Source organism: Phodopus roborovskii, unplaced genomic scaffold (genome assembly GCF_943737965.1).
Source record: "Phodopus roborovskii unplaced genomic scaffold, PHOROB, whole genome shotgun sequence".
In the NCBI taxonomy this organism is placed as follows: Eukaryota; Metazoa; Chordata; class Mammalia; order Rodentia; family Cricetidae; genus Phodopus; species Phodopus roborovskii.
Genome location: NW_026126407.1, coordinates 12986523 through 13001503, shown reverse-complemented (window position 1 = coordinate 13001503; position 14981 = coordinate 12986523). Strand labels below are relative to the sequence as shown.

General features: G+C 48.6%; 1 protein-coding gene across 2 annotated transcripts in view; it reads right to left on the bottom strand.

The window, feature by feature from the left end:
* The window catches only part of Ntn1 (netrin 1), a 180579-nt gene that overhangs the window by 155995 nt on the left and 9603 nt on the right, over positions 1-14981 (bottom strand). Inside the window, exons 1-2 of one of the 2 annotated variants that reach the window (XM_051180345.1) lie at positions 10453-10980; positions 8941-10022 (exon numbers count right to left, since the gene is read on the bottom strand). In XM_051180345.1, coding sequence (XP_051036302.1) covers positions 8941-9958 — 1018 coding nt within the window. In that variant the 5' untranslated portion in view covers positions 9959-10022; positions 10453-10980. Of the gene's footprint in view, positions 1-8940; positions 10023-10452; positions 10981-14981 lie in introns of those variants that run through there. The other variant, XM_051180346.1, reaches the window with a different exon arrangement.

Genomic DNA, 14981 nt, shown 5'->3' with positions numbered 1-14981 from the left:
AGACCCTCAGCAGCTCCCCTGTGCCCTGGGCAGGGCAGAGCGCCTCACTCTGAGGGGGCCCATCCATGTGGACGAGTGTTTCCCTCTCCATGTACACAGTCTTGATAATGAAAGGAACGTCTTACTTTACATTCCCTTAGATGCCCAGACCCAACAGACCCACCTCAACAGTAAATGCTCCCCAAACACCAACTTATGAAATTTGTCTCAGTGGGTGAGGTGGGGGGTGGAAAAAAATATTCTATGATGGAAAATGACAAGTAGTTTTTGTCATCTCATGTAGTTCTGGTTCTATAAGATCATTTCTGGACTCAGAGGAGAGCATGCTGTAATTAATTAGTAATGCCTGCACTGGCTCCAGTTAGGTTGCAGGGGATGGGGGTGGGTGGTTGGGGGGGGCGGGTTTGCATTTGCTAGATACAGTTATGACCCATCACCCAGGATTCACTTCCTGGAGTTTCCAAATAAGCAACTGTTACATTTGCACCAGGTACTATGGTGAGAGGACAAGCTGTCCTGCCCCATACTGCTGAGAACGTACGTAAGCATGAACCAGACCTTTATTGGTGCACCCAGGCTGTACATTCCACCCCATGTTGGTCACTTGGCCATATCTCAGTTATCAGGTCCGCCGTCAATACCACAGTGTGCAGGTTCAAGTACTTGTTCTACTTCTTCTACAGGAAGTGGTAGTCACAACCCAGATAAGTCCAAATGTCTGCAAATACGTCCTTTACATTAAAAGAAGAGAAGTTTCTCGAATGTAGGAGGAAAAAAATGTACATGATGAGGATGCTGAGACCCACGGTATAATATTTTGATGGTGAGAGAGCCTATTTTAGTTGTGTTATATTGTTATAAATGCACGCTACTTCTCATGCCGAGTTTATACATGAACTTCAGAATAGGCGTGGTAGGTATATAAAAAGAAAACATTATACATGGGGTCCACTACTATCTACAATTGCAGACATCCAAAATGGGTACCTTTGGAACATATTCCCTGTGGATACAGGAGACAACCATTACTCACCGCAGGCTCTCCAAATGTGAAAAGGGAAACCAGAAGCCTGACGATGGCAATCTAGCATGCAGAAGTGTTCATCACTTGGGGACTTCAAATATGGAATACCTCACAACACATGGGGCCTCAGGAAATTATGAGATCTGTCTCATTTCCTTATTTAGAACTCAGTTATCCAAAGCCAGCCCCTTTCAAGATGCCTGTGGTCCTACAGATTGTCTAACTTAAGTGTGGAGCCTCTGGAATGTGTGAAAATCAAACGTGACAACTAATAATCTCTCTTATCTGTGGCAGGAAAAAAAAACTAAAAACTTCATCAGCATCTAGGAGGGGGCAGAAATGGACAACCCCCAACTAAAATTTGGCCTATATACACAAAGAGCTGAGAGCTCATACAGGCTGATTCTGTACCCTCTACAGACAGACTGGCAGAGCATCCTTCCCAGCCAGGCTCTGCCTATGTTAAAAAGTTTCTCACCCAACAAATCTACTTTGACCTCTGAAAAATCAACCCTCTGTGAAACCTAGATGCAGCCTCTATTTAGGAGTCTTCTCCCTCTTGGTTTTTCATTACAAGCCTATGTACACTGCAAGGTGAATTCACTTCAACCTACCTAACTAGTGTATACACACAAAAGGGAGATGACCCAGCGAATTCCAGGGAGGATTTCACACAGGTCATGGCAAAAGACCATTTTCCACTACTTGGTTGTATTCCTGTCCCCTTGCATGGCATTTCCTTTTATGCTTGAAGTGCCAGCAGCCACCTCAAAATGAATATCCATCATGAAGGCTGCTTAGGGTAGTAGTTTATATAGAGAGAAAAAGGCTCCAACAAGAGTCATCCTACATCTCATCAATCCATGGCCATGGGCCTTCCCTCCATCAGAAGACAGAACTGACGAAAGTAATGTGTGCAGGTTTGAACCGACACCCAGCCAGCACCTCCCAGGAGCTAAAAATGAGGAAGGATTGGTATTTCCTTGTGAGAGAGAGAGAGAGAGAGAGAGAGAGAGAGAGAGAGAGAGAGAGAGAGAAACAGAATCCAAAAAGAACAGAAAGAAATTAAAATCCACTTCTGATCCAGGTATGGCTTGTTCATGCCTATAATCCCAGCACTCAGAAGGGACATACACAGAAGTTTCAGGCTACCCAGACTACCTAGGGTGACCTTGTCTCAAAACACCAAAAGTAATAAATGAAACGAAAAAATAAAAACCTAGTTGTGAGTCTACACATGTTTGGAGTAAGAATAAGAACAATAAGAACATGGGAGTACTAAAGTCACTCCAACCCAGCAGTCCAATCTCATGACAGCTGACAACTTTGAGGGGAATGCCCCTGTCCAGCAGACTGGCCTGGGCAGCACACTTATTCCAAGCTCCATTCACAGCAACAGTCCCTGGGAGTCAGTTATAATAGGACACGGCTTTTATGCGATCAGCCTCAGAAACAAATGCCTCTGATACCCCCTGCTCTCTCCGATGTGCCCTGCAGCAGAGTCCCCACTTGGTCCCTGTGTATACAAACTGCCCTTTGGTGGCAGCAACATCTGTTTTTGAAAGGCTTCTGTTCCTTGTGGCAATCTGATTAATTGAACAAAGCACACAGAGAGTACCTCATACAATGCCTGGTTCTTGGTGGGGGTTTGTGGTCTGTCTTCGGGACTCAACCTGACAACCACCTGTGAATGGGTCTAAACTGTGGTTCCCGGGCCACCCAAACCAATGCTTGCCTTCCAAGTCTTCTAGATGACAGGCAGAATGCTGTGTGCTACTCTCTTAAGTATAAGGCTTAAGTCCTGAACATTTCAAAAGCCCCCCCCCCAAGACCTCGTCTCCCCATAATGAAAGGCACTACAGAAACCCAAGGCATGGTAGTCGCTTCTGAAAGGAAGGGGGAAAAAATACTGGCCCACTTTAAAATATCCATCCTTGTGCGTCCACAGATAAGGCCCTTTTATAATCCAGTTCCCCAGAGAGCCGTTTATTTTGGTGCAGCCAGTGTGCATAGCAGACGCTGTAGAAGCCATCAAGATAACACGAATAACAACCCAGTGGACTTTTGAAGTGTAAACATAAAAGTCTATTAAGAATACAATGTTGGTTTAATCCCAGGACAAAAAATTTACTTAATGAAAAGCACAACTCATCTCAAGAAGGAATTATCGATACCAGCTGTGGGCAGCAAACAAGGGGATTCCTTCCAGGGAACATCTGAATTGCAACCCACTGCCTTTCCAATATTTACTCTGGACATAAAGTCTCAAATACCTTTCCGAGGATCTCATTTTTCTCCAGGAGGAGGAGGAGGTCAGAGAGGAGTCTGGGCAGGGCTAAAAGGAGAGCTTGGCAGAGCCTGAAAATGCAGGCCTGCTGGCCCCAGAGGGTTGGTCCTGACTTCTTGCCTCCCTTCCCAGCACAGAGCTGGGAGCAGCCCCCTCTCTCTCAGGCGCTAATGAGGACCCCAGCTGAGACCTCACTCCAGTGCCTCAGGCCTAGAGAGATCAGTGACAGTGACAGCCTTGTGCTGCTGACCGTCCTAACAGTATCTAACTGACAACTGGAACACTGAATTCTCCAACAAACTCCATTTTTTTAGCAACACCTTCAGCCACTTCCTAGATTTTTTGGGTTTTTTTTTTGTTTGTTTGTTTGTTTTGTTTTGTTTTTGTTTTTGTTTTCTTCTGTTTTTACTGTGTTACAGAGAGGCAATAGGGTGATGAGCCCTGGGGTATGAAAAGAACAGCTTTTTAAAGAGAATTTTTAGACTTCCAGCTCAGCTTCACCTGAAATTTTGAGAACCACTATAGGCAGGAGGCCGAGACTTGACCATCTGCGGGCGGGCATGGTGACACACAAGTTGTGGCATCCCAGCTATCTGGGAGGCTGGGGCAGAGAAATGAAAAGTTCTGGGCCATGGCGTTGAGAAACAGCTCGGTGGTTAAGAGCACTTATTCCTGCAGAGGACAAGGGTTCGATTCCCAGCACCTAGGTGGTCCAAAAGCATCTGTAAACATGCAAGCAAGACACTCAAAGACATAAAAATAAAACATTTTTAAGATTTGTTTGTTTATTTGGTTGGTTTGGTTTGTTTTAAGTCTAAAGTCAACTTGAACAATTTTAGTAAGACTTTGTCTCCAAAAAAAAAATTATTTTTAAGTCCAGACATAGTGGCAGGCAGATGCCTTTCTCAGAGTTTGGGAGGCAGAGGCAGGCAGATCTCCAAGTTAAGAGGCCAGCCTGATCTGCAGAGCGAGTTCCAATATATCAATAGCTACAAAGAGGGACCTTGTCCAAAAAAAAAAAACAAAACAAAACAAAAAACAAAAACAAAAACAAAAAAACAAAAAACACAACACCAAAAAATTAGTGCCAGCCAGGACATGACTAAGAGAATAGAGGATACTGGCCACCTATCCTGACAATCTTGAAGGAAACCAACCAACCAACCAACCAACCAACCAGGAAACACATAATAGGAAGAAAAGAGTCAACTCAGCAAGTTGTTCCCTGACCTCCACACTAATTGACATAAGCTGATGAAGGTGTTTATCCAGCATGAACCAAAACACAAAAAAACCTCTTCAATTATAATTTTCCCTGTTCCCACCAGGCCTACTGGTGATGACAGAGAAGTCACCTGCAACTTCATGTTTAAGTATGCATTAGTATAACAACATACCTAAGGAAGCTATCTCCCGTTCTAGCGAGAAGTAACAGGCCGCTCCACCTTTCCGCCTGTGTATAAACAAAACGCGCACTTGCATTTATTCACTCTTTCAATCATCCGGCCACTCTGTGGGAGCAGCACGGCATGTGCAATAAAAAGAAGGGAGATCAGGGGCCTGGAGGCCCAGCTTTGCCACCTACCAGCTCCAGGCTTTGAGTAAACCACACAATGTCTCTAGGCCATGGTTTCCTCATCTCTGAAATAAGGACAATAATAGTGCCCATTATTCGCAGAGTCACAACGATTAAATAACTAAATTAATGTGAGCGCTTGGCAAAGAATAAGCCCTCAAGAGTTAATCATCATAATGACAGTAATTATAATAATTACTATGAGTATTAAAAACATACACTCATTCACACATAGGTGCCAGGCTCTGGACGAGCCAGCAAATATTTCTGGCCTTCTGATAGAGCAAGTATCTTCGGGGCGCTGGATTGTTTTTCATGGCAACTCCTCCAACGTATCTTCCCTTGCTTGACAAAAGATAAGGGTGCCCCAAGCACCAGGGATACTTGCAGCATTTGGACTGCACCCCCCCCAAAGCCACGTTTAAACAATTATGAGCATTATGTTGCAGGTACCCATGACCATAGGAGGCCAGCCCAGCACAGTGCTCATCTTGCAGAGGTGCCTTTTGTGTGGGTTTAGGGTTACAGTTGGGCAATGCAAACCCATAGAGTGAGTCGCAAAACGAGTTTTCATAATCTCAACCTGTCACAAACCAAGCAGGGGTTCACGCTGACATCCCCACAGTAAGATTAAACATCATGCTTCAGCAGGCACTAAATACTAACACAGCTCCCACGTCAGGGGGACACTGATTAAAACTGATGTCAATAACTTATGAAACACAATATGGTCTTCAGATGCTCTTTTGAAAAACAAAAAAAGAGGAAGAGGGGGAAGGAGGGCCCAGCAATCCAGGTGGTTTAAAACTGTTGGGGCATTTTCCCTCCAGTGTACATCCCTCCCACACACCATGCATGGGTGCTTCTTTACACAGTCAATGCAAACGCACATGTGTAGAAAAGCATGTGAACGCTGCTGATACATATGGTGGGAAGAAAGAATTTGGTTATTCCACTGAGAGATCTCCAAGATGGAAGGGTAGACACAGTCTTCTCTTTCATATTACTTCAAGAGATCTTTCTGTCCAGAAGAAACCAAAAGGTTCATTGAAAACATTGGCCTTCACGACAGTTCACATTTGCTCTGTAGAGAAACTTGCCTTGAAGCAATACTGAGATGAAAGCCCCACCTAAGAAAACATATGCGCTTGCTATCTTCACTGCCTAGGAATCTCTAAGTGCCTGGTCCTCCTTGCAAGGATATTCAGTAGTCTAAATTCTTAGGGATTTTGTTGAGGAGGGAGTGGAGGCTAATCTAGGGAACTGTCCCATTTAGGCCTATTATAAATCACATCTTATTACTTCTTAAAGAAATAACAAGAATGGCATGGTGAGGCTGCTTGATTTTTGTCAAAACATATATATATATATGTATATATATATATATATATATATATATATTTAATTTAAAAAATGTAATCCTTTACCTTAGTTGTAAATAGTCTAATAGTCAGGGCAGCTTCATTTCATCTGTCAACAGTGTGAAATTCACAAAATGGGATTATGTTGGGGGGGGGGTCTGAGTTGCTGAAGGTATAAAGTTAGTATCTGAAGGATTTATTAATGTTTCTCCCAGCACAGTGCCTCTCAGGGTCTCAGAGCACCTGTCAAATACTAATTCATCCACATATCTCCACTACAGGGCCTTTTCATAAAAAGCTGGACCTTTAATAGTAAATCACTCCTAAATTGTCCTTGTTGGCTTTCTTTCTAACAGAATGATGGAAAAATCGCTAAGACTTCAATTAAGATTTTATGGGAACTTCAATCTGATGTTCCCAGTCCTATCTACAAGGTATCAGAACATCTATTCAAAAAGGAAACTATAAATAACTTCAGCAGAGTTGAGTCGGCTTGACTTTTATGAAATGACTGAATAATTGGCAAGATTTAAAGATGCTTTAACTACGAAGAATTAAAATAACTTCAGTAAAACCCTGAAAAAAATATTGTTAGCCGATCATTTGTCATGTAGATTATGTACTTACTAGGCCTAATTAAACTTTTTGAACAAAAACCACTTGCTAATTACATTAGTTAATATGTTGATTGCTCAACTTGGCACAAAAAAAGGAGGGGGGGGTCAATCCAATTTGTGTGTAGTTAGTGCTTTGGTAGAAAGAGAAAAATCCCAAACTGGAGAGATTATTTTATGTCTAGGACCGCCATTACAACAAATACCACGTTGTGTCTTCACAGCCTAAGTGACAGAGAGAGGCGGTGAGTAAGGGCAGGAGGAACCGTCAAGCTAGTAATATTTCTGCCACAAATCTTTATTGTTCACTTCAATGTATCCTCTCAGGTTTGTACAATTAAACCCCCAATGGTGACCATACAAAGTCACCGTTCATATGCACACACAAACTTAAACTGATAGCAAAACCCTGGGAATCCCTTTAAATGCCAATAAAGGGCTTTTCCACACAAAAGGAAGAAAAGAAAAGAGGAGAGGCAAAGAGGAGAAGGATGGGGAAAACTAACATTTCCCAGGGACCTGAACAGATCAAAGGCACTTTATTCTCCAAGACGACTAAGTCTGGGTGCCGACTACTTTACAGAGGCCTGAAAAGTCTCACACTGGAAGCTAGTTCTTCTGTCTCTTGAAGGTTAGGGGATGCTCAATTAGGTCTGCCGAAGCTGGGACGCACTGCCTTTTTAAATGGGAGGCCCTGCAGAGCAACAGGAGGCGCAGGCGTCTGCAGACCAGGGCTCCTGCCTGGGCCTCTCTGTGCGCCGACCCTCCGAGACATGTTTTCCATTCGCTTGCTCAAAACTCTGCATCCACAGTCATGAGGCACAAACTATTCGACAACAACATGACACAATTAATCAGAACCAGACTTCAAAACGTGTGTTTGTGGGGACGGGCAAACTGCAATGCCTCCAAGGGCGAAGCTATTGAAGAGGCTTGCACTGGCTCTCTGGGGTTGGGAGGGAGAGAGGGGAGAAATCTGTATGTTCACAAAAGATGCACACCAAATGGCATATTATGGACTAAATGATTTTCATAAATGGTTTAGGCATTTACAGCTAAACCTGAAAAAACTAACTCTCTCTCTCTCTCTCTCTCTCTCTCTCTCTCTCTCTCTCTCTCTCTCTCAAAACTGATGCCTGGGAGTTTCTGCACCAACAAAGTTGTACAGTTCAGAAGTAGAACATACCCTTTCTTAGCTTCCTTTCTGACCCAAGCGTATTCACCAGCACCTGGTTTGTTAGATTCCTCTTTCAGGAATTGAAACTCCATTAAAAATCGAGACGAAGGGCCCTTAGTTAATTCAAAACTGTTCAATTTCATCAAACCCCGGAGCTAACAAAAAAATCTGGTAGACTTCTTTTTTTGGACCAGGATTGAATTAGTTTAAAATAGTTACTGAGGCCTCCTTTGTAATCTGTAGATAGTAATTAATTGAAATCACATCACCCCCCTTTTGCTAACATGAACACGCTGTTCAAAAGGGGGGGGGAGAAAAAGATCAAACCATAAAAGACAAATGCAGGGTGCAAAAGTGACATTTGCAGGGAACCCAACTGGTCCCAAGCTGCAAAGAGTTCATCTTTGCCATCTCCCAAGGGATTCGCAATTGCGGCTCTGGAACGTCCCGGATCCCCAACCGCGCGCCCAGCTGCAACCTTAGGAAGTGTGTGGGGGGTGGGGAGTGAACCCCAGGCACTGAGCAAACTGAGAGGAAGGGAGTGAATGTGTTTCTGTTTGGATCTGGGATTAGACCGACCTGTTGGCAAATTTTCTCCAAACCACTCCCTTCACCCCCGACCTCCGGTGGCACTTCACCAGCTGCTTCTTGGTTTAGAAGTGGGTACGAAGACACACACTAGGGCACCCACACCCAGTGCTGCCGGAGTAGACATACCACTCTGTTCTCAATCCTCCCAGGTCTTGTGCATCACACAGCAATTGTAACGACCCCTCAACCCACAATCCCACGATGCTCGAACGCTTGGCGCCCGCGCTCCGGAAAACCCGCGGCTACGAGGTCCAGCAGCCCCCGCCCGCGTCTCCACCCACCGCCCGCGGCGCCGCGGCGCCCCACTCACCCACGCACTCGTTGGCCTCGCGGGCCGTGGCGCGCTGCCAGGGCCGGTCGTAGTGGAAGGGCTTGCAACGGTCGCATTCGGGGCCGGCTGTGTTGTGCCTGCAGTCACACACCAGGCTGTCGTCTCGGTCGCGCACGCAACGTGCCGCGTGGCCGTTGCACTTGCAGCGGCCGCCAACCTGCAGGTCAGACACTGCATAGAAATAGGAGTCGCGCGCCAGCTCCGAGTCATCTTCGTTCTCGTCGCCAAACGTGTGCAGGCGGCTGAAGGCCACGCGGATGTCGGTGGCCGTAACCCAGTCCTGCAGCACTGGCGAGTTGTCGAAGTCGTGCGCCGAGGGCCGCCCGTCCAGCGTGCTGAAGGCGATCAGGCCGCCTGAGAGCGGGCGCATGTCGGTGTGCGAGTCGGTGCACACGGCCTCCTGCTCATTCTGCTTGGTGATGGGCGCGCGGTGCGGCCGGTTGTACATCTTTCGGCACTGCGTGGAGTAGAACTGGAAGGGCACCCACGTGCGCCCATAGTCCATGGACTTGTAGATGGCCATGGACTCCGGCCGCGGCGAGCAGAACTGCAGGCTCACGTAGGTCACCTCAAACTTCTTGCCGAGCGACAGCGTGAGCGTCACGTTGTGCGGGAACTGCAGGTAGTTCTCGGACTGCCAGCACGTCAGGTTGTGCGGGTTGTTGAGGTCGGTGAGGAAGGCAGGCGGGTGCGCTTTCTTAGGGTCGGATGAGTTGCAGAGGTGGCACGAGCGCAGCCGCTCCTCGCCACGCTCGCTCACCACGCAGTAGCGCGCCGGGGGCCGGCCACAGGTGCTGGACACGCGCACGTCCTTGCCGAAGGCCGCGTTGACAAAGTCTGGGATGCAGCGGCGAGGGTGCCCGTTCTCATCCGAGCAGGGATCGGGCTGCGCCGCCTGACCCGCGAACATGCTGAGCCCGGGCCCGCCGCGCACCGCGCCCACCAGGCACGCCAGCGCCGCCAGCGCCGCCAGCGCCTCCCACACAGCGCGCATCATGCCGTGGCCAGCTTGCCCCGGCCCCGCTGCACCGAGGAGTCGGTCTGCCCGCCGCACCAGGCGCCTGCGGAGAGAGGGAGCCGCGCTCAGCCAGCCAGCAACCAGCCTGCCCCGCGCCCTACAGCCCTCGGCCGAGTGGCGGGCGACTGCCCGGCTCCCCGGGGCACCAACCCCGGAGCTGCCTGCTTTACTCCTCCGAAGTCCCAGGAGCCCCCGAGCACCGGGGCCTCCAAGCTTGAACAGCCCGCTCCCCTTCCTCCCGGTTACCCCGGCCTCCCCACAGCCTCCCCGCCAAACGAGGGGCATGCCCCGCGCCCGTCTGCCCATCCGCAGCCTTACCCGCCTTGCACCCTAAATCTCTCGGGCGCAGCAGTGCTCCGGGTCCCCCAATACCGCAGAGCTAACGTCCCTTTCCTCCCGCCACCTGGGGTCCCTTCTCAAATGCCCCCTCCCGGTCGCGTCCCCAGTGAGGGACTCCGCTTAGGGGACTTTACCTCTAAGTGACGGCAAAAGAGAAAGAAAAGTTTGCCTGGCCCCAGCCGGGGAGCCCGCGCGCCGGACCGCAGAGAGCCTCTCGCTGGCGGCTAGCAGGAGCGTCCTGTCTCAGCGCGGGCTTGCCAGCTCCATGCCCAGCGCGGCCGCCGCTGCCCCAGCCCCAGCCCCGGCCCCGGCCCCCGGCCGCCGCCGCCTCTTCCTCCCGAGTGACTACGCGGCTGGCCGGCTCCCGCTGCGGTCGGAGTGCTGCCCTGCCCGCGCCCGGGGCGCACACACACACTCAGGCTTGCTGGCGCGCACTCACACACGCACGCACGCCCCCGAAGGCTCCTCCGCCACCGCCGCCGCCGCCGCCGCCACTCGCGCTGGGAGTGGGGGGCGGAGGGGAGCGCGGGGGCGGGGCCGCCGGGCGGGGCGCCGGCCAATAACGTCGGCAAGCAGCCGCCCGCTCGGGAGCAAAGTTTTAACCCCGGGAAAGAAGAAAGTTAAAGCCAACCGGCCCGGGATGCTCCAGAGGGCGAGAGCGAGCGGGTGGGAACCTGGGAGCCCGAGAAAGAACAGCAGAGACAAAGAGAAAGCGAGAGGAGCGCCCGGGGAAACCCCGGAGAGGGGGCAGGGCCCGCGCGCACCCTGTGGGGGTGGGGTGGGGGCGAGGACGGCTTTCTCCCTCCGAATCCCAGCCAAACACATCTGTGTTTGTTTTCTTTTCTGCGCGGAGGTCCGGCCTTCCTCCAACCCAGCCTGGTGGCCCCGGGTGGCACCGTGCACAGGGCCGTGCCCCTATGGGCACTCAGCCCCAGAGGCGTGAGGGAGGGGAACAGGAAGGGGACGTAAGCTCTACCTGCTCTTTACTCCTGCCCCGAGACCCTAGGGTTTGGCGACGTCGAGGGACAGCACCTAAACCTCCCAGAGTTGTCACTGCCTTAGGCCCGTCTGTAAAGAATGAAATTTCCTTTCAGGCCTGGAAGCTGTGGTGGACTGGAGGCTAGGGCGAAGAAGCTAGGATGCACCTGGATGGTGGCCTATTCAGGTCTGTCCAGAGCCTCAGAGGTGGGGCCAGGTCAGTCCTCCCAAGGTCCCCTGAAGCTGCCTTCTGGGCACTTCCTTGCTGCTGTTTTTTTTTTTTTTTTTTTTTTTTTTAAAGTGTCCCTGTGGAGATTCCCACAATAGATTTGCAGAGTAACAATTGACTCCATTTTTCAGCTGGAGGTGTTGAGGTCTCAGAGGTTAGGGATAATTTGCCCCAAGTCTCCAGGCTAGTAAAAATCAAACCTGGATACAGTAACCTGGGCTCATCTGCTTGGGACGGTGGTGTTCTTGTCATTCCAGCTACTCTGGAGGCTGAAGCTTCAGAAATGCTTAAGCCCAAGGGTTCAAGGCCAGCCTGGGCAACATACCCCATCTCAAACAATCTTGAGCTTTCTCTCCACATTTGTCAAGTGGATAATCTCACCCAATTATAGTCTTGTGAGGTGTCCTCAGGCCACCCAGCTTCTCGCCTAATTCTCTGACACCTTAACAAAGGGACTGTGGACAAGAATGGTAACCTTTGACTGCCTTACAGCCACAGCCAACAAGTTCAGGGGTGAGACTACAGGGCTGTGAATTTGAAACATGATTTCGGTTATGTTTATTTCTCATTAAAAAGTGTGTTCCAGTAACAGACCTGGATGAAAAACTCCAGCCCTGTTTCTAGCCCAAGGGCTTCCTTGCTCTATACATTTGCCCTATTGTCTGCTTCATTTTTGAACTGTCATTTTCATAAACTCTGAGAATCTAAGAAAAGGGCCTCAAGGCTGGCCTGGCCCCATTCATTCTCCTGGTCCTTCTGAGAGCTGGCCACCCAAGCCAGATCTTCCAGGGAGGGGAGCTAGCCACAGCCCAAGGAAATAAATCCATGTCATCGCAGGGACAGCCTGGACTCACCCGGAGTCTCTGGGGTTGTGTTTAGCTTTGTCTGCTTATGTCATTTACCACTTTGTGCTGTTTATTTATGCCTTGCCTTGTGGTAGAAAGGACCGCAGGTGACTTACAAGGGTACTTAAAACTTGGCAAAATAACATAAATTAGAAATGGAGTGAAAGGAAATAAAAGAAATGTTTAACCATAGTGGACTTTGAAACCTCAGTGGTTGCTGGAAGGCGACAGAGCACTTGGGAGAACAGAGTTTGGAGCCAGAGTGCCTGGATCCAACTCCACCTCTGCTGTATGGCTCTGGCAAGTCTTTGCATCTTTCTCAGCCTTGGGCTCCTCACCTACAAAAGAGGAATACAATACCAATGTCTCTATCTCAGGAGCACCAAGTAAGCTGACACACACATGCAGTTTGTAATACAAATGCATACATAGTGTAATTACATAACACACAAACTGTCACACATATGCCTATGTAAATATACATAAAAACCAGGGCTACACATGAAGCTTGCTAGGTAGAATGCTTGCCTAGCATGCAGAAGGTCCTTGATTCAGTCACTCATACTGCAACTAGGAGAATAAATAAGTACAGGTACAGAAAGCTAGCCATATAGCAGACAAAGGGATATGAGTTATCAGTATTAAATTGCTGAAGCTATACAGAAAATTTTAATTATTTCAAAAACATTTAATTATGTCAAGTTTCATGACATTGGAAAAAAGAAAATTGGAAAAACGTGCATAATGTAGTGTCATTTCTATTTTTCAAAAGTGTCCATTAGAAGACATTGTTAATAGTAATTATGCCCTGAAAGGGAAATGGCCAGTGATTTTGACTTATCCTTGCTGATACGTTCTCAATTTTCTATAATACAATAGGAAAGAAAGCTAAGAAAGAAAAAGCAAAGGGAAGACAAAGTAGATGTGGGAATAATGCCAACATGCACTCTGGGATGGCCTGTTCGCCTCCTGTGGGTGGGCTACCAATTTGTTCCTAAGCTTTCCCGCAGCCAAAGTGAAAAGGAGACCACGTCCCTTACACAATTCTCAGTGTCCATGAGATAAAAACAGACCTATTGCTCAAGAGAATTACAACTCTTCTTGGTACTAAAATCAGACAGGAATTTCTCCTGGGGGTGGGGGCCTCATAAAGGGAACACGGTGTGAGGTAATGAGCAAACATCCCATAATAGTCACAACAGTGAGCTCCATGGGGCAGGCACTATGACCAGCCCTCCACACAGGGGATGGCATCTCAGCAGAACAAGTCAGGAAAACACGTTTCTGTCAAAGGGGGGTCTAAAAGAGACAAATTGGGGTGCTCAGCTCCCTGACCTCGGGACATCTTGGAGTAGTTAAAAGACAGGACTGCACAGTGCTTGCCATGCTGCTTCTGCTGGGAGCTTTCAATGCATCTTATGTGACAAGTTTGAGAGACAGTGAGTTTGAAAGTGCTCTCCATGGCTTGTGGTTTTTCTGCACTGCTACCAATGGGCTTCAGCAGGGAATGGGAAGACAGCACTTTCTATTTTGATTACCATGGTTTAAGGTCTAACTTGATCTCCTTCAGCTCATCCTGTTAGGCAGGACAGTCTCACCTTGCACTCTAAGAAGTCTGAGTCTTCTGGAATATGCTAGAACTTCTCTGCCTCCACTCAAAATCCATCTTTTACATTTGGTTCATTTTGACCCTGCCCAGGTCTCTCACCTGTCTCTTTGGAGTTTGGAAATGAACCTCTCTCTCTCTCTCTCTCTCTCTCTCTCTCCCTCTCTTCTAGGCAAAATGGTACCATTTCTTCCTTTTGGTGGCCTTTATGGAACCTGGGTTTGTGACCAGCCTGCAGTCTCTCCCAGTGACACTTTTCAGTTGTCATTGCCCCTTCAGAAAGCCTGCTGCCTTCTGAGCAGACAAATGAACAAAACAGATGTCCGAGTGTTTCTTCTCAAAGTGGGGGTTATAAATACACCCCGTGAAGGCATGTTGGTCTCTGAGCAGTGGGATCCAGGGTACAAATGAGTTCAAAACAACAGTAGAGTTCTTGGGTGAGAAAGCAAATTCCCAGGTGTTTATGCAAGGAATGCATTGGGAGGGAGGAGCCATCATTCTGGGCTTACAGCCCTTCTTACCTGCAAAGCTCAAAAACATAACATGCTAGGGAGAGGAGAATGGGCAGTGTGAAGACTTGGGAGTGGCCCGAAGAGAAGAATCTGGGGCCCCGGGTGTCCTAGCAACTGATGAGCAAGACTGTTTCAAAGGCAATGATCATGGGCACATGCCTTAAAAGTCAAGATAAGATCTGAAGGGAGAAAGCCATTGGTGACCTTGACAGGCCATTGCTGTAGAGTGGTGGGGGACACAAGCCAGTCTGTCTGCCTTAGGTTGTGGAGTGAAAGCGAGGTGAGAAAGTAAAGATAGCAAGTGCAGACAGCTTCCAGTAAGTGCGATGACAAGCGGGAGGAAAGAGAGCAGGGCCTAAGCAGGAAGGTGATATGGGAGGGCCCCCGCTTTCCATTGTTTATAAGATAAGGCTATTTGAACATGCCTTATGCGATAGGAAGGAGCCTGCAAGACAGAGAGGTGGCAATGTGATCGGTCAGGTAGCCCGAAAGC